Raw genomic sequence first — 19,656 nt, forward strand, 5'->3', positions numbered from 1 at the left:
GGGATAACAAGCCTGGTATATATCAATTTCTTTGTTAAATTGACGAACTCATATAAGCTTGCAGCGTCCAGTGGGCAGAACTAGAAACTGCAAGATGGAGGTTCCTAGGGTCCTGTCTGGGACTGGAGAGATTGGCTCGTGTCATTGGGTTGCATAACCCAAGGAGCAGTTTACATGCCAGAGGCTGTGTGTGAAAAGCCCAGGAGTGGGGGTTCTCACAGCAGAGCAGGGTAAGGCTGGCTCCCAGAGTCAAGGCGTGACCTAGCAGATCACAGGTCCAGATAACACCCGGGAACATCACACACACCTAGCAGCTTCAACCACCTTTGTAATTGTCTATATATCAAAGAGGGCATGGGGGATACAACGAGCCCCTGCATGGTAGGGACGATGGGAACGAGGGGCACACAATTGTTCCTAGCATGGGGGGAATGGAGGAAGGGAGAATAGGAAATAATGATATGGAAGGAGGACATGAGGACACAACGCCCAGGGCATGTGGCTTTGGTGATTAATGTTGGGGGATGGAGCTCTTGCCATGGTGGAGAAAGGGGAAAGGAGTGAGCACACAACTTCAGGATCCTGATAAGATAGGGTCAGACAGCCTGGTCTCTGCATAGGATAATCAGCCCCTGCTTGCTCACACTACCTTGTGGAAGTGCTCTGCATACGTTCGCCCTGCTGGGCTCTGTCTGGCTCCCCGAGGGGGTTAAGATACAGCCCTGGGCTGGGCAGCGTCAGACCAAGGCCTAGGCACGTGATGCCCCCAGACTCTAAATGTTCCTTTAACAGGTTTTTTACTCCTTACAAAGACCAGCAGAGTAAGGAAACGCCCGGGTGTCTGTGCAGTAGGGAGCAGCACCCCTGCAAGGGCCTAGGCCCACCCCAGGGAGCAGCTCAGCGCTCGCTGCTCCGGGACGGACACACACACCCCCCCGGGGAGGCAGGGCCTGCATTCCCCCCAGGGCTCGGCAGATTTGGCTCCCTGTGGGTGCGGCTCATGCCCAGCCATTGCACTGTCCCCGCCCCGCAGTATAGGGGGCCAGCTGCCCATTACCGCCCCGCCGCACGAGCGCTTGAGGCACGGGGGAGCCCCCCACGAGCCAGCCCCTGTTCGCTGTGCGCCAGGGGGTCGGTGCAGAGAGAGCACCGCTGCGCGCACGGGGGGCAGGGCCCACAGCCCAGCCTGAGCCGTCTTTGTTCCGGGGGCGGGGGGGCGCGCTGCAGAGGGGCCCGTCCAGCCGCACGGGGACGCTGCAGCGGCAGCAGCCTCGGCTCCCGGGGGGCGGGGGGGATGCACCCTGCGCGGCCGAGCTGAGAGGCGCGCCACGGCCCGGTGCATGCGCGAGCCGCGGCCGCCGACCCGGGCCGACAGCTGCGCAGGCTGGAGCCTCCCACCGGTAAGCCGCGAGCCCCGCCCGCGCCGCAGGGGCTGCCCGGTGCCGCCCTGCGTCCCTGCAGCGCCTCCCCGGGGCCCGGCCTCGCTGCTCCGCAGCAATCGCGCTGCTGTGGCTGGCCCCTGCCCGGCTCCTCCTTGCCGCTCGGGCTGCATCGCCCGGACATGGGCGCTGCTCCGCAGCGTCCCCGGGGCAGCCTCCCGCCCGGTGCTCCTGGATAGGTCGGGGGGCAGCCCCTCCTGGCCTCCGCGGTGCAGCTGCAGCAGCATCCCGAGAGGCTGGCTGCCGCCTGCCGGGCGCGTCCCCCAGGGGCGGCTGGGCGCCGCCGGGGCTGCCCGCATTCCTGCCAGATGCCTCTGAGCTTAGCGCTGGGGCTTCGCAATGCAGTGGCTCGTGCGGGAGTCGGGAATGGGCGGGAGAAACGATATGACCCATGAACTGCACTGCAGGCGGTGTGACCCATGGCCCTGGCCGCTCGTGAGCCGCAGCAACGTAATGCACCAGCGGGATTGCTGCTGCGGCCTGACATCGAACCGCAGCTGGCTGCGTGCGTGTGAGGGTGTGCCTCCGGCTGCCGAGATGTGCAGGCGCGTGGAAAAGGAGGCAGGGAGGAACTAGATCTGGCAGTGCAGTGTTGTTGTTATTTATTATTAATAATGTGTATTGGTGTAACGTGCAGAATCCCGAGGCATGGACCAGGGCCCTATTGTCCTGGCGCTCACTGTCGTGTAGACACATAATAGCGTCTCCGGTCGTGTCAAAGGGACCGTCAGACTCAGCAGGATAGTTAAAGTAGCGGGGCCAGGTCCTGTTTGTTCTCTCCTCCCCCAGCACTTTCCTGTGGCTGCCAGCACAGTGAATTTGACAGTCACTCCTATCCTTAAAAAGAAAAGGAGTACTTGTGGCACCTTAGAGACTAACCAATTTATTTGAGCATGAGCTTTCGTGAGCTACAGCTCACTTCATCAGATACTTCAGATATTTGAGCTCATGCTCAAATAAATTGGTTAGTCTCTAAGGTGCCACAAGTACTCCTTTTCTTTTTGCGAATACAGACTAACACGGCTGCTACTCTGACTCCTATCCTTGCTACCTCCAATGGGTTTACAAACAGATTTCCACAGGTCCCAAAATAGTGAGCGTTGTATCTACTGCACCTTATGGGACGGGATGTGGGGTGAGGACGTGTGGCCGCCTTTATTTTGTATGAAAATAAGACTCAGAGTGATGAGTTCTTTGTTACTTTGATTCTTATTTGATTTTGTAAGATTTTATTTCTCTGTTGTCCCTCTTATTCTGAAGGATGTGAAATCGCTTTACAAGTGATTAGCCTAATCCTGCTCCTGTTGAAATCAGTGGGAGTTTCAGCACTGATATTGGTGGGAGCCGTTGTGTGTCCTATGAACATGCACAGCATTGCTGAACAACAGATAGTACCCGACATGGGACAGCATCCGCCAGTGCAGCACGCCGTGGTGATGGAGAGATGAGATAAAGTCGGTGGAGAGTAGACAGGACCCTAGTTTTGAAAGCCAATAAGAGGGTAGGGCATGAACCCTGCCACTGACTCCCACTATTACACATGAAAGATCACCAGACAGTAACATTCATGAAACACATTTCTCCTGTCTTGGAAGGGTGGAGTGCTGAGTTGATCCTATTAGAATTTATAAAAATGTGTGTGGGGAGGGGGGTTGTTTTAATTTTCAGTGATCAAAACCAAACACATTTTACAGATACTTCTGTATCTACTAACTCTCAAGAGAGGAAGGAGGTGTATTAAACATTTGTCGTCTTTTCTGAGCTTGTTAAACTAGGATCAAAATGTTGATCCCTCGGAAGTTGTGTGCTTCTCCTTCTCTCTCTCTCCACTTGTGTGCCTGAGTAAAATTTCTCATGTGGTGCACGTTGTATCAGGTAATACTCTGTGCTTGTGTAGCTCAAGAATGCTTTAGGAACATATAGTGCAATTTTTGTATGACTTATTTTTCAGGGGATACAAGACAGTCTGAATGACACTGTCATTGAGCGTGTCGTGAGACACGGAAAGTCAAAGGCTTTTGTGCTTCTAAATCAGTTAGGCACTTACTGATGTTTACAGTGGATTTAATTAAAGCATTATATGATGAACTTTTCTAACTTCGGTTGCTTATTTACCTTTTCATTGCATAGATTTTAAAGATATTTAATATTCTTAGATTTAATTGTAGACATTATGTATTCTGGGTGTCTGATCCAAGCTCTTAGTTTTGACTTTTCCATATTGGGTCACTACTTCTGTTTCTGCTACTATTTCTGCTGCAGGCTGCTTCCCCGAGGCAATATCAAACAATTCCTCTGAGTATGGACCCAGGCCATGTTACGGCTGCTCTGGCAGCAAAGCTTCCGTGGGGACTGGCATGAGCATCAGAGTCACATCATGAGCCTGATCCGGCAGCTAATGGCTCTCCTCCCATACTATTTTAGGCCTGGTCTACACTAGGAAATTAGGTTGGTATAACTACCTTGCTCAGGGGTGTGAAAAATCCACACCCCAGAGTGAGGCAGTTAAACTGACTTAGCCCCCATTATAGACAGCGCAAGGTTAGCAGGAGAATTCTCCCGTCAACCTAGCTACCCCCTCGGGGAGGTGGATTTCCTGTTCCAACAGGAGAACCCCTTCTGTGGGTGTAGACAGTGTCTTCACTGAAGTGATACAGCTGCAGCCGTGCCCCTGCAGCATTTAAAATGTAGACAAGCCCTTAGATTCGGGGGGTTAGAAGGTCGCCATCCCCATTCATCAGGCTATTGTGAACCGCTGTGGGCTCAGTGCAGTGTGAGATTTAGAAACCAGCATCTAGTCAAATTCTTCCTAAAAGAGGCAGGATGACGGGAAGTTCCCAGAAGTTCAGTTCTCATCCCTGGCTTTCCAATAGTCTGTCTTGAGCCATGAGATCCTTCCCTCGGCATCGGTCCATTGAATCCCCAACGCTGCTGACTTACCCAGTATTTCTTGGTACGCATGGTCATTTCTGGTACTCTTACTGAAGTCAAATGTCTTGTTTGTCTCAAACGAGAGATTTACTGGAATCTGACTATGGTCCCATGACCATAGTGCTTAGCAAAGGATGACTTCTTCTCACTGGTCATAACTAATTCAGGGAGAGGACAGTTAACTCTGTTCAGTTCAGAATGAAATGGAAGGGCTAAACACTGCGCAGCTGTACGTGAAAGGGAGAAGGGGGGTTTGCTTCTGTTTCCTGGGAGTTGATTGGCTAATCTTGGGATAGAAAGGCAAGAAACATTCGCCCATGGGATTGTGGGGTACTGTTTTTCAGACTCTCAGGGCACAGGTCTGGAGACCTGGCTCGGAGCTGTGTCCATGCTGAAAAATGATAAACTTTGGACCCGACTCACAGTGGGACTCTCGTTTGGACCCTGCCCTACAGTCAGGTCCTAGGGCCTGAGTACTGAGGGTTTACTGGCCTGGAGTCAGACAGATTTGTGTGTGGACAGACAGGTGTTTGTGCTTAAACCTGAGTCTGAGCCCAGGCTTACACTGTAGTGTAGACATACTCTTAGTGGGAGTTTTGGTTCCACAGGTAATGAATGCAGCATTAGACCTTCAGTGAATAGAGGTCACTGACTTGGATAAATGGCTTTCTTATTCTAGAGTAGTTTCAATTCTGGGGGAAAGGTGAGAAGTCAGGCCAGAGCAAAAGCAGAGTCCATTTGATGTTAAGGTTTGGTAACTTCCGACTGTTTAGATGAAGCAGGTTCTTTTTAACAAAAAAATCTGGAGTTTCTACCCAGCACAAAGACAAATAGAGAATCATTTTTCAATTTCAATAGACTGTGTTTGGGGCATTCCTAATGATATCAGTGGGAGAAGTTACTAAATTGTGGTGTACATACCACCTGGCAGATGTTAACATACTGCACTATCAGAGAGCCCTGTTAGCTTTTGTATGACCTCCACACTATGCGCCTTTATCACTTCTTCAGTGAAATAAACTGGTCTTTGATACTACTACAATTATCTTCACTTCACCAAGAACTCAAATTTTGTCCTCTTTTGCCTTTAGAATCACCATGGATACAGCTAGCCACAGTTTAGTCCTCCTGCAGCAGTTGAACATGCAGCGTGAGTTTGGTTTTCTGTGTGACTGCACCGTTGCAATAGGAGATGTTTACTTCAAGGCCCACAGAGCGGTGCTAGCTGCTTTTTCCAACTACTTTAAGATGATATTTATTCACCAGACGAGGTAAGAACGTACCTCTTTTTCTGCATTTAATGCAACTTTTAAAATTTGTTCTTTAAAAGGAATTAAATTCTGAAGGAACATTAGTGAGGGATTAAATGACTCTGGATTGGTTACATAAAATAATTATGGAGTTGTAACCCTCTAAAACCAGTTCATTTCCAGCCTAGAATGTAGTGTCAGAAAGTCCTTTTGATCTTACTTGTTTAATCAGCATAAGCCAAAGTTCAGGTCCAACATCTGGCATTGCTGCACATTTAAAGAGGGATGAACGGAGAAACAAAAGTTGAAGAAGTATCACAGCTTTCTTAAGCGGCAAATGCCTAGAATTTTTCACTGAAGTTGTGTGTACATAGAAATAATTACAATACTTTGGCTTACCATTTGGACCAACATTGAAGTTTTAAAAATAAAATTGAGTTCAGAGTTTGTGTTTCCTGTTGACCTGTAAGGCCTGGGAACTAACTTTGTACAGTATTTGTCTACAGAATACACAGAGGATGTCTGGTAGCTGGACAAGCTTCCCCCCATGCTCTGTCACCAAATGACTCTGGCAAGACCGGTGTAGTTCAGCTTCCAAACTCATTCAGTTCATGGCCTTGCTGTGGCAACAGTGCCATATTGTGCTGCAGACACTTACAGATAACAGACTGCTCTGAGACCATCAATTCATTTCAAGTGTCGTAGAGCACTGAGTATCAGTCACCTGGTGACATTCAGATGCTGCACCCCAGTTGGGTAAAAAGTGGTTTTGAAGGTGTCAGATTTTGTAATTACATGGGATAACTCCTGAGTTCTAATCCTGCCTCTGACATGGAGTTGCTGTCTACAGATTAGGTGTCTGTCTGTGTGCTCACTTTCCTATCTGTGATTACTCCTTCAGCGATGTTGAAGACTCTTTGATTAAAATTTGGAAAGTGCTTTGATGGCTGGGAGTGAGAGATTAGTGCTGAGTGTTTGTTATAATCAATACCATTTATTGACATTGGGACATAAAGCTGATAAAATATATCCCTATTGTAATGCAGAGTGGATAAAAATCAATGATTTTTAAACACAAAATATTTTTTTTAATTTAAACTAAATGCAGGTTTATTTTAAAATAAACCTATTTAAAATTAGTTTTGAAATTATGACAACCTATTTTAATGCTTAACGTATTATAATCTATTAAAGCCAATTAAATGCAGCACAAAAATACTAAACAGTATATATTTGCTGCCTTGTTTTAAAGTCAAACCACTGAATTGCTGGAAGTCACTCTCTAAGCATCTAGATCCAGAGTTTGCTGAAGGGCTAAACTAGCTTTTGACAGCAGAAGCCTCTTCTGCAGGTGCAGAGAGAATATTTTCTTCATTTCAGTTTATTCAACTTGGTCAGTTCAATGACTAGTTCATTCAAAGTTAAGAAAAACAGGAAAACAGTCTTCATTTACTAAACTATGAATACAAACTAGGTGTTTAAGGATGAGATCTACTTGTTCTGAAATTTGAAGGACATGGTGACCAGAAACAATCCGTTCAAGTCACTAACTACAGAAGTCTCTTCCTTTCTTTAATAAATTAGCTAGTTTTTAATATAAAATGTTTTGCTAATTTTAATGCACTTTTTTCTTACATATCCAGTACATTTAAAGTAGTTTTATTTAATTAAATTTTTAAAATGCTCTTTATGTGCATTTTTAATTGAATTTGAATATCCATCCAAATAGAGCTTGACACAAATCACAAGTAATCATCTAGTAAATAAGAAATGGGTCATTCACCATTTTCTAACATCATAAATGTAATAAGAATCAGAATAAATGCAAGTTAATCTATCTAATTGCTTAAATAAATGTGTATAGATATAGTGTATCCTCCTGGTTATCAAAAAGAATAATGACACTTAGTATAAAGGCTATATTTAGTTGCAAATCAACATGTTTTAATGGTTGCCAAGCAGCGAGAATCAACCTTTCTTTAGGAAAATAGCTAAAAAGTACAGATGCAAAACACATTTAAAATTGATGATTTACATCAAAGTTTCATCCTTGCTAATTTAAATCATGATTAAGATTGATGGTTTAAATCACTTTGATTTAAATCAGTCCACCCTGTTGAATTTATTATTTAATTATTGAATTTAATAATGAATTTATTATTTATTTAAATATATAGCAATAGTCTTAGGCCCAGATTTTCAGAATCGCACACAATAAGTGAATTCATAATTTGCAAACAATTACTGCAGTGGCATGCAAAGTTACACTGCATATACAAATGACTGAGTGGATGGCTAACTGGTCACGTTCGTGCACAATTGATGCAGTTATGCACGCAGTCACTATAATTGCACATGTAAATTATGCCCATGTCCTTTTCTTTGTGCATGTGTCATATTTATTCTGAATCTGGGAAAGGTAGCCAACGTGTGTTCTCTCAAAGTAAATGAAGGGCCACATGAATGCTTAAATAATGGCCAGGATTATAATTTGGAGAAACAGATATATTTAATCATGTGTTCTGTTTTAAACAGTGACTGCATAAAGATTCAGCCTACAGATATCCAACCAGACATATTCAGTTACTTGTTGCACATCATGTACACTGGAAAAGGTCCAAAGCAGACTGTCAACCCCAGCCGGCTGGAGGAGGGCATTCGATTTCTCCATGCAGACTACCTTTCCCATATTGCAATTAAAATGAACCAGATACTTTCCCCAGAGACGATGCAGTCTTCAAACTTATATGGAATTCAGATTTCAACCGCACACAAAGCAACAAAGGAAGGTCTTGGAGCAAAAGAAAATCTGACAAATGCCAGCAACAGGTCTGCTAACCCGGGCGATCACCCACAGTTACAGCTCTCACTTGCCATTGGACTAGATGATGGTACCCTCGACCAACAGATCACCCATCCTTCCACCCAAGCAACTGGGGTTGCCAAACCAGTGGAGGAGCTTCAGAAATCATCTGTGTCTATAAAGCAGGAGAAATGTGACCCCGAGCCAGTGGTGTCCCAAAGTCACGTGTCGCCCACTCCAGATGTTTCTAGAACTAATCTCAAAATACATTTATGTCATTACTGTGGGGAGCGCTTTGATTCCCGTGGGAATTTGCGGGAACACTTGCATACTCATGTCTCCGGCTCACTTCCCTTTGGCGTCCCAGCCTCCATCCTGGAGAGCAATGACCTTGGTGAAGTGCAGCCTATTACTGAAAAGGGGGAAGCTATTGAAAGTCATCGGCTTGGTACCTTCCTAAGGAAAGAGAAGGAGCATCCGTCGGAACATCCAAACCATAGTAACACAGAGCCCTTACAGTATGGCCAGTGGTCGCTAGTCTCCAAAGACACTGAGCCTGTGGAGTTAAACTGCAACTTTTCTTTTTCAAGAAAGAGAAAAATCAGTTGCACAGTCTGTGGCCACAAATTTCTCCGAAAGAGCCAGTTGCTGGAACACATGTACGCCCACAAAGGGAAACAATACAAATATAACCGAGGCCAAAGGTTTGGTAACCCAGTAGCCCACAGGTTTCATCCTTATTGTGACAGTTGGTCTGACTGTCCAGTAAAAAGTGCCAGGCTCTCTCAAGATCACCTAGATTCATTATGTGCATCGGAGTCTGATCTTGCTCCAGAAAATGTTGATGCGATCCTCGTAGAATAGCTTTGTACGTTGCCTCTGATGAGCTGAAACTATGAATGCTTCACTTTGTTTGTGTCCTTTCATTTTGCTGAATGTTCTGGGTACTCTTCTGAAGTTTTTGCTTCACCGAACAGCTCTGTCTTGAGCGAGATGGGGCTGTAACAACTATGTACACCCTTTTACTTGTATATTTAAACTTTAAAATCCAAGTTGATTAGAGAACAAGCTATTTGTCGGCAATGTCCAGATAACTTAGATCAATCTTTCATAAATTAATTGTGCATTACCCAAGATGAGATTGTAGAAGTTAGTGAGTGTGGGGTTTAAGCATCTAGCACACTGAGCAGAACTTTAGGACTGTGTGTGTCTTTAGAATTATTCTGAAACCAAAGTGGGTTGAATGTATTCAGAGGATATTACTTTTCTTGGTTAGGTTTTTTTTTTCTTTTTTTAGGTTAATATCAATTCCCTAAAAAGAGAGAATACCCCAAAGTACAGAGGATATGTGGGAAGTGAACAAGCTACAGCACATAAAACCTCAGGCTGTTCCCTTTTCTGGTAATCCTGGAGGTTGATGTAGAGATAGTGACCCTGGTTCGGCAAAAGCATTTGCAGCCCCATTGACTTTGAATACATTCAGAGTCAATACATGAAGTGTGGCATCTACTTAAGTGCTTTGCTGCAGGAGAACTAATGTGCATCCTTCCCCATTCCAAGCCCAGCTGGCCTGCCCCTGCTTGATCACTCCCCTCCACAAATGTGGAACCAAATCCTACTGAAGCCTTTCAAAGGGTCCCATTAATGAATTTTCCTCTGTAAGATGGAATGAGATCCAGGCGAAGAGTCCCCTCCAAGAGGATCTAAGAGGCAGTGGTTCTCAACTGGGGATCGATGGACCCCTTGCCCTTTCAAGGGGGCCGTGGGGCCCCACAGCTGAAGCCCCGATCCCTAGTGCCCCCTGCTGTGCTGAAGCGGGGGGAGGCTCAGGGCTGAAGCCCTGATACCTGAAACCCCCCACGGGGCTGAATCCCTGAGCCCTGGTGCTCCCTGTGGAGCAGAAACCCTGAGCCCATGGTGGGCAGAGTTGGGGATGTGGAGGGCATTGCCCCCTCCCTCCCCCCAACTGCAGCACAAGATCAAGGCAGTCCCAGGGGCAGCTCCACACCTCTCCTGAGTCCCCCCTCATCTCCTCTCCCCACCCCCTGGCCAGGTTGGAGGTTGGAAGCCAGAGCTGGGCAGTGCAGGGCAGCAGCTGCTTTGGCTGGTGCCATGGAGCAGGCAGCCACAGCGTTCCTTCCTCTCCTGCTCGTACCCCAGGTTGAAGATGCTCATCAGCTCCCATCCCCCTTTGCTCCTGCAGAGGCAGCCGGTAAAGAGCCGCCCGGGGGGGAGACCCGGCTCCATGGCTGGCAGACCCCTCCGGGAACAGGGACCGCAGGGGAGTCCTCCCAGCACACACCCCTAATACTCCTCTTCCTAGACCCTGAGCTACCCCCTGCCCACACACAGCTCTTAGTACCCCTCTTCCTGCACCCTGAGCTACCCCTTGCCCACACACAGCCCCTAGCCACCCCCCTCCCTGAACTCACCCCCACCCCGTGTGCACACAGCATAGGCACCAACTTCCCCACTTTCCTGTGGGTGCTCGCTCGCTTCCCGTCTGCCCCCGGCTCTCTCCCCACTCAACCCCTTCCATGAGGCCCCTGCCCCGCCTCCATTCCAACCCCTTCCCCAAAGTCTCCGCCCCCTCCCCCTCCCTGCCAATATTCCAACTCCATCCCCAAATTCCCACCCCGGCCCCTCTTCCTCCCCTGAGCATGCCACGTTCCCGCTCCTCTCCTTCCCTCCCGGAGCATGCCAATGCTGCCAAACAGCTGTTTGGCAGCGGCCAGGTGGGAAACGCTGGGAGGTAGGGGGAGGAGCGGGGACGCGGTGCACTCAGGGAGGGGTATAAGGGGAGCTTGGCTGCTGGTGGGGGCAGAGCACCCACTAATTTTTCCCTATGGGAAAAATTACTGAGAAAATTATGGGAAAAAACAGTTGGCGCCTGTGCACACAGCCCCACACAGCTACCCCCTGCGCACAGCCCCTAGCTACCCGCTCCCTCCACCCTGAGCTGTTTTCAAACTTTTTTGAGCTAAGCCCCCCCACCTTTGAGTTATAATTTAAATATATAAACTCCCTCCCTCCCTGGACCTCACCTTGTGGAAGTAGCTTGAGCCCTGCTGACCCCTGCCCCCCCAAATACAAGTCAAACTACACCTATTCCCAAGATCCCTCCCCCAAGATGCCCCCCTGGGCCCTGGAGTTTTTATAGTATGTCGAGGGGGGCCTCAGAGAGAAAAAGGTTTAGAACCCCTGATCTAGGGGACACCATCTCTTTAAAAAAAAAATCCTTTTCCCCACTACAAGTTATTTCTACATATGAACAGCTTTGGATAATATGCTCCTAACTACTAGGGTTATGTGAACATTAAAAACTCATAGATAAGGAACATTGTCTCTTTTTGGGCTCTTCTACTACCGTAATACTATTCAGATAGAATTTTTGTATGCCTTTGTTATCATTTCCTGCATATCTCAAAAAATGTATTCTTCCAAGTCAGTTACAAATGTGCATTCACATGCATTCTGACCTCAGGTTAATATTTTGCTCTTCTATAGTGTTATTTCATCTGAGCATCACAAACCACTTCCTGCAGTGCGGGGTGTAAGGAGCGCCCAAAGAAGTGTACCATTGCTGCGGGCGGGGAGAGGGGAATTCCGGCCAACAGCAAGTGGAGTAATTCTGATATAAAGAACAATTTTTTAAAATGTACTGAATAGATGCTGTGAGCTGCTCCACTCTGCTGCTCATAAAATGTGTGAGGCACTTTTCCAAAAATGTGCGTTAAGACTAGCAATGAAAGCCTCCTATTCGTTGCCATGGGATTGCATCACGAGAGTGCACTGTGATGGGGAAAATCTTTGAGCAATGGTGAGGGAAAATACCTGCCAAAATGCCTGGTCCAAATCTCTTCTGAAGGCAGTAGACTTCATCTGGCTCCACTGAGATTGGATCAGGCCCAGAAAAAAATCTGAAATCAAAACATTTTTGAATTACCGAAGTATCATATGCTAATTATTTTTCGGACTCATCTTGATTTGATTTCTTTATATTATATTCAGTAGAGAAGCCAAGAGCTGCATGGACAGAGATCTGACTTTTCTTGGACATGGTCTCTGCACGCCAGGGTTGAAGCACCTTCTTAAGGTGATACAGGGATGCTCACACTGCTGTTTCTCGTTGGTAGAGCCCCTTTCGCAAACACTGACACTTGGAGAAAAATGACTTTGAATTGGCAGCCAAGCCAATTTCTGCTTTGTTCCCCCAGTGTAACATCAACCTAGGGAAAAAGGGGTGTTTAACATGTTCATTAATATGCACTAAAATCCTAATGTAGTCAAGGCAAATTGTAGCCCTAACACACATTAGCTGGTCAAGCTAAACCCTAGACTCCCGACTAAGATTTACCTCAACTAGTTAACGTGTTTTAAACAGTAGACCATGAAAACAAAACCAAGGATTGATGACAGTAGGCCCTACAGACACAAAATGCTACAGGAAAGAACAAACTAGGGTATATATTCCTTATACATTGTGGTCTTTAGTTGTGCTAAGTGTAATTTTTTTAAACGTTGCCAGAAAGATACTTAAATGGGAATAATGAAACTGAGCAGAAGTCACATCTGCATGAGTTATCAGCTAGCTGTGATGTATTTATATAGTAGTAATGACTTTATCATATTGAATATGAAGAGGAATTTACTTTCTGAAATTAGTAAATAACTGTTTTGTGTTCATGTGTATCTTTTAAAACTAGTGAGCATAAAAACTTAAATGTTCTTCGAGTGCTTGCTCATGTCCACTCCATTGTACGTGTGTGTGTGCCTCTGTTTTAAGGCAGGTCGGTCTTCTCCCATCCCATGATGGCATGGTTGCTGAAGGGCCGGGAGCGCCTTTACCCGCATGTCTAGGAGCCAGTTCTCCCATGGGATCTGAACCTGGTGCTATCAAGGCGCATGGGTCCCCCCTTCGAGCCTTTGGCTTCCTGCTTCCTTCTGCTTCTCTCATGGAAGGTCTCTTTCCTATTTGCTATAACTTCGGCCCGGAGGTGTTCAGGGTGTTCACATCAGAACCGCCTTATACAATCTTCTATAAGGACAAGGTCCAGCTGCATCCGCACCTAGCCTTTCTGCCCAAGATTGACTCCCAGTTCCATACTGGTTGAGACACATATTTACCAGTCCTCTGCCCTAAGCTTCATGCACTGGATGAGGAATGCAGGCTGCATACCCTGGATGTCAGGCGGGCACTGGCCTTCTACACAGATAGAATGAAGCTGTTCCATAAGTCAAGGCAGTTGTTCGTTGCTGTCACAGACAGACTGAAGGGTTGCCCAGTGTCTACCCAGACAATATCATCATGGATCAGTGCCTGCATCCACTACTGTTATGAGCTGGCGAAGGTGCCCCCGCTGGCGATCGTGACGGCTCATTCAACGAGGGCACAGGTGTGCTCAGCAGCCTTCCACACTCAGGTACTGATCCAAGAAATTTGTCGGGCTGCGACCTGGTGGTCCGTCCACACATTCGCTTCACATTATGCGCTGATCCGGCAAGCCCAAGATGACGCTGGTTTCAGCAGAGCTGTGCTCCAGTCTGCAAGACTGTGAACTCTGAGCCCACCTCCAAAGACACTGCTTGTGAGTCACCTAGAATGGAATCGACATGAGCAAGCACTCGAAGAAGAAAAATAGTTACCCACCATTGCTCATGTCCATTCCATTACCTGCCCTCCTGCCCCTCTGTCGGAGTTGTAGGCAAGAAGGAACTAAGAGGGTGTAGGGCCGGTGGTGCCTGATATACTGTGGCATGAGCGGACCGCCACAGCCAGCCCTATGGGTACCGCTAACGCAAAAGTCTCCGATGACCGTGCACGTGGGCGCGCGCCCTGCAATGGAATGGACATGAGCAACACATCTTGAAGAACAACAGTTACAAAAGATAGGAAACCGTTCCTTGTTTTCTGAAGGGCTTACTAGTGTGTTCTCCAGTTAACCTTCCTGGTGCAGTCATCTGTGGCTTGAACACAATTAACTTATTTGAAATGTTATATACTTTACAAAAGTGTTTCCCTTGAGTATTTCTATGGAAAGTCTTTTAGGTACCACTGTGAGTCATGCAGTGTGTGTTAAAATCAATGATTTAAAACATAATTTTAAAAATGGATTTTTAAAAATTGTAATTGGATTTTTCTTTAAATTCATATTTATTTAAAAAAATCTATTTACAATTTGAATTTATGACCACCTACATTAACGTGTAAACTTATAATTATTAAAATTGTTTAAATTAAATAAAAAATATTAAACATATTTGCTGTCAGATTGTAAAGAAAGTCAAAGTCACTGAACTGGTGAAAGTCACTGGCCAAGCGTCTGGGTCCAGAGTTTGCTGAAGTGCTAAACCAGCTTTTGACAGCAGTAGCCTCTTTTGCAAGTACAGAGAGAATATTTTATTCATTTCAATTTATTCAACTAATAATAGTGCACTGGTTCCCAAACTTTTTACCTCGCCCCCCCCCCCCCCCGGCAGTACCCCTGTCCCCACCCCCAGGAGTGGGGCCATGGCTTTGGGAGGGGCACACAGACAAGTGTAAGGGGGCCAAGGGCAGGGGCGGGAGTGGAGCCTTGGCCAAGGGCCAAGGCCAGCTGCTGGGGTCCTGGGTGTGGAGCCAGCAGCTGGGGTCCCGGGTAGGGGCCAGCAGCTGTGGCCAGGAGCGGAGCCCCGGGTGTGGGGCCGGTAGCCATGACCAGCAGCCGGGACCCCGCTCGCAGGGCCAGCAGCTGGGTGGCACTCCCCCACCCTCCCTCTGTTGGGGTTGGCACAGGCCCCAGCTGTGCTCCCCCGGAAAGTTCCTTTGCGACCCCCCCACCCTCGCCCGAGGGGAGCATCCCACAGATTGGGGACCTGTGTAATAGTGACTGAACTGAATTAGCTGAATAAACTGAAATGAAGAAAATATTCTCTCTGTACCTGCAAAAGAGGCTACTACTGTCAAAAGCTGGTTTTGCACTTCTGCAAACTCTGAAGGTAGTAAAGCACCAAATTTAGTGTAAAGTCTGTATTTCGTTGCTAATCAACATGTTATGGTTACCAAGCAATGAGAATCAATCTTTCTTTAGCAAAATAACTGAAAAGTACAAAACCATTGATTTTAAGTAAAGTTTTCTGCTTCCTGATATCCATCATTACTAAAAGGGGTGATTTAAATCACCCCATCAAAATCAGTCCACCTTGGATGAATGCAGCTGAAAAAGCTAGAGAGACAGAAGTCTTGTCAAATCTAAACAGTGGTAACTGGAGCTACTCCTAAAAACATCTTAATTATAAAAATTTTGCAGAATAAATGCAAATCTTGGAAAAAGCTACATTTCCAAGTAATGACAGTAGTCATGACAGCCACTCCTGGCTATATATCAATATACTTTTTATTATAAAATATTCAGAGGAATGTATGTTTGAATTTATGGGCAGACTATTCTTTAAAAAAGACCCTGTGTATCCTCTACAATTGGACTGAAAGCAATGCATTTATCGACAGAAATAAAATCACTTGACACAATAAGCACAGTGACTGGGTGCCATTAATTACTCCTAAATAGCTGAAGTTATTTGATCAACACAAAACAGATCTATTCAGAGAGCTGAAAAAATGGTCTGTAATATGAACTGAGGACACTAAAAACTTATCATAAAATAAGTGGAAAGTTTTAAAGAAAAATATCATAACCCTTTTCAGTGAAGCCTTCTTTGAAACATGTAACCTTTTCAGTTTTATGAGCACTAGTACCAGTGTGTTTTGATGCATTCAACTGTGTGCTGCTTATAAAACAGAGCAATTCTATCAAGAGTCCTACGTGATCTAGGGGATTGTGATACCAAACAGTTTCTGATGAGACTGGGAATTTTCACTTCTCATTACTCTCAAATCTGACCCAAGTCAATAGTCATTTTCTTCTGGCAGTTGATGATCTACGTCAACAGGTGTCCACCTTGCAATTGGCACCTAGATTGGCAGTGTAAGCAGAGAGCTAGAGAACGGAATTGGCATGAAGTGTGAACTGTACTCATCCCCAGATGTAGTCCCTGCAGAACCCTGCTCACGCTCTTGATGTGGCAAGGGTTGTACTGCTGTCTCCTGTACTGAACCAATTCTGTGGATAAATAAGATGTCATTCTTCAGGGCTGGTGACCTAGCACTTTTCACCAGTCTTAAACATACTCTTAGGCCAGGTTCAGTATTGAGGTGGTATTCTGTACTGTCCAAAATCCATTCTGTGACTTGTGAAGGGTGAAGATCCTCATACCGCCTTCTAAAGCCACTAAGGGATAAACCTAGCATTCTGGTCAGCACCATTCCCCTTCTTGAGATGATGGCTCCATTCTGTGGCTTGTGAAGGGTGAAGATCCTCATACCACCTTCTAAAGCCACTAAGGGATAAACCTAGCATTCTGGTCAGCACCATTCCCCTTGAGATGATGGCTCCACTCTGAGACGTGGACTGAGTAGCACTATTGCTGAACAATAATCAATAAATGAATGCCTTGTTTGCATACTGTGTCCATAATGCATGGTTTATAACAGGTACAGATAACTAGAGTGAAACCAAATTTTACTCTACTTCAGCAGATGTTTTTCAAATTAGTTTCCCAAACAAAAACTGCACCAGGGACCTGTTCCATCTGAGAGTCAGCTAAGGTAGTGAAAGTTCAAAGTAAGCCTCTTAACATCGCAATGTGCTGTGTAACAAAGCAACACCATTTTGTAACACTAGAGGATTGTGTCTGTTAGCTCTGAATATTCCACTTTTATTGGAGGGTTCACCAATCTGTCACTTCATGACTATTTGGAGGAGGTGGCTGTGCTGAAGGATGTCTGTGCTATGAAATTTAAAAAAAAAATTGGTTTTATTTGGAAGTCCACTTTCTGTGTGGGTTTCACTGTTATCTTCCCTAAGCAGTGAAGAAGTGTGACTACATGTGCAGATGAGTTCACTAATATGCAGCTGGCGAGGCTTTGTCCAGTTTGGCAGAGGAAAAGGGGTCCCTCCCCCACTTTAAGGGGTCCCTCCCCCACTGCCATGGCTAGTAAAGGGGAAATGGGGGAAGTTTACGAAGATTGAGCAGGGAAGAAGGGAAGCACAGGTCAGGGAGACTCTGCGCTTCCTGCTGCCCAGGAGAGAGAGAGAGAGAGTGAGTGTGTGTGGGGGGGTGTATTTATACCTAGTGCAGCCCTGAAAAGCCTCATGTGATCAGACTTGGGTGGGCAGCACCCATCCACTCATGAAATCACCAAAAGGAGCAGGTTTCCTCAGGATCCACTATGGGCATTACTCTAGTTGTCCTTTTCTTTGGGAGCTGAGAAGGACCTTTTCTCTCACCACCAGATTGGCCAACCTGAGGGTTGTGGGGTTTTGTTTTGTTTTTTGGTTGGTTGTTTTCTTTTGCGGAGTGGGGAAGGGGAAAGGAACAGATTGTTGGGTTTTGTTTAACCTTCTCCACAGCAGGCTGTGGTAGTGATTGAGGTTATAATTTTGCAATTTAGTAGGTTAAAACTAGTGGTGACTGGCCAGTGCAGGTACTTGTTATGGCAGGGATCCAGCTATTGGATAAAAATGGTTGGAAAAAGATTTGAAAGCCAGCATTCCTTAAGGGAGCTGAGGAAGGGGTGTTTGCCATCCACTACCAGTTTTAAGTACTAAATTGCAACATTATGAGATATAACCTAACCCCCCATCCCAGTCCATTGGGTCCCAGAGCTGTGGAGGGGAAGGCAAAAAAAACCCCAAAAAATCCAAACCCCACCTGGCCTTGGCCAACGTGGTGGTGCGGGAAAATATTCCTTTTATAACCCTTCATCCAACAGGAGGGTCATAGGGGCCCAGCAAGGGACTGGCTTGGACAAGGTTGGGGATTATGTGGCAATGATTAAGGAATGAAGATGAGGTGCACTGTACAACTTATTGCTGGGTACTTTCAGATATTTTAGGTGACTAAAGTTGTGGCCTAATTAAAGCAAATTAATTGCCTCCCAGCTTCTGGAGTGGCTGGACAAGTGCTGAGTTCCTTCTTAGGTACTGAGCTTGTAGCCATCCCCATGGCCTCCCTCTAAGCCCCACATTTTGTCCCATCTTAAAATTAATGCCACCTTGAAGCTGGGGGAATAACATGGACAAGGCTAAATATACTGCTTTGGCAACTTTGCCTGTGTTAGGACTTGGTTGGCCAGAAGGTGGTACTGATGCACAACTTGACAAGTTTCTCCCTTGCCTGAGCTACATTAACTGTTCATGCTCGGCTTAGCTGGGATCTGTGACTTGGGTTTCACTCTTATCATCCCTCAGCTGTGAAGCGAGCTGAGCTCAGCCTTCATCCTGCTTTTCCAGCTTGTAACAGATTTCACATGCATTGTCTTGTCACCTGGCTACGTCAAGGCTATAAACACAGCTTCCTAAGATTTCTTCTAGATTGGGAATGGGGGTGTCATAAATATAAAGGGAAGGGTAAACCCCTTTGAAATCCTTCCTGGCCAGGGGAAAGCTCCTCTCACCTGTAAAGGGTTAAGAAGCTAAAGGTAACCTCGCTGGCACCTGACCAAAATGACCAATGAGGAGACAAGATACTTTCAAAAGCTGGGAGGAGGGAGAGAAACAAGGGGTCTGTGTGTCTGTCTTTGTCGGGGATAGACCAGGAATGGAGTCTTAGAACTTTTAGTAAGTAATCTAGCTAGGTATGTGTTAGATTATGATTTCTTTAAATGGCTGAGAAAAGAATTGTGCTGAATAGAATGACTATTTCTGTCTGTGTATCTTTTTTGTAACTTAAAGTTTTGCCTAGAGGGGTTCTCTATGTTTTTGAATCTAATTACCCTGTAAGATATCTACCATCCTGATTTTACAGGGGGGATTTCTTCATTTCTGTTTACTTCTATTTTTATTAAAAGTCTTCTTGTAAGAAACTGAATGCTTTTTCATTGTTCTCAGATCCAAGGGTATGCAAATTGGTGAGGCTTTTTATCCAGCATTTCCCAGGAAAGGGGGGGTGCAAGTGTTGGGAGGATTGTTCATTGTTCTTAAGATCCAAGGGTCTGGGTCTGTAGTCACCTAGGCAAATTGGTGAGGCTTTTTACCAAACCTTGTCCAGGAAGTGGGGTGCAAGGTTTTGGGAAGTATTTTGGGGGGAAGGATGCGTCCAAACAGCTCTTCCCCAGTAACCAGTATTAGTTTGGTGGTGGTAGCGGCCAGTCCAAGGACAACGGGTGGAATATTTTGTACCTTGGGGAAGT

The 19,656-nt window shown here is 46.1% G+C and overlaps 1 protein-coding gene across 1 annotated transcript; it reads left to right on the forward strand.

Annotated features, from left to right (window-relative positions):
• The first annotated feature begins 1,295 nt into the window (after positions 1-1,295).
• ZBTB25 (zinc finger and BTB domain containing 25) lies at positions 1,296-10,107 on the forward strand. The gene is made up of 3 exons (XM_077820567.1): positions 1,296-1,400; positions 5,462-5,641; positions 8,156-10,107. Exons 2-3 carry the CDS (start codon positions 5,469-5,471, stop codon positions 9,285-9,287), a joined length of 1,305 nt encoding a protein of 434 aa, XP_077676693.1. The 5' UTR covers positions 1,296-1,400; positions 5,462-5,468; the 3' UTR covers positions 9,288-10,107.
• The last annotated feature ends 9,549 nt before the right edge of the window (positions 10,108-19,656 follow it).

The sequence above is a fragment of the Eretmochelys imbricata genome, chromosome 6, assembly GCF_965152235.1.
Source record: "Eretmochelys imbricata isolate rEreImb1 chromosome 6, rEreImb1.hap1, whole genome shotgun sequence".
Taxonomy (NCBI): Eukaryota; Metazoa; Chordata; order Testudines; family Cheloniidae; genus Eretmochelys; species Eretmochelys imbricata.

Bases quoted from the DNA above. Each gene is read 5' to 3' on its own strand.
- ZBTB25 (XM_077820567.1), top strand. From the start codon at position 5,469: ATGGATACAGCTAGCCACAGTTTAGTCCTCCTGCAGCAGTTGAACATG. The intron at 5,642-8,155 runs GTAAGAACGTAC...TGTTTTAAACAG, and splicing joins ATATTTATTCACCAGACGAG to TGACTGCATAAAGATTCAGC.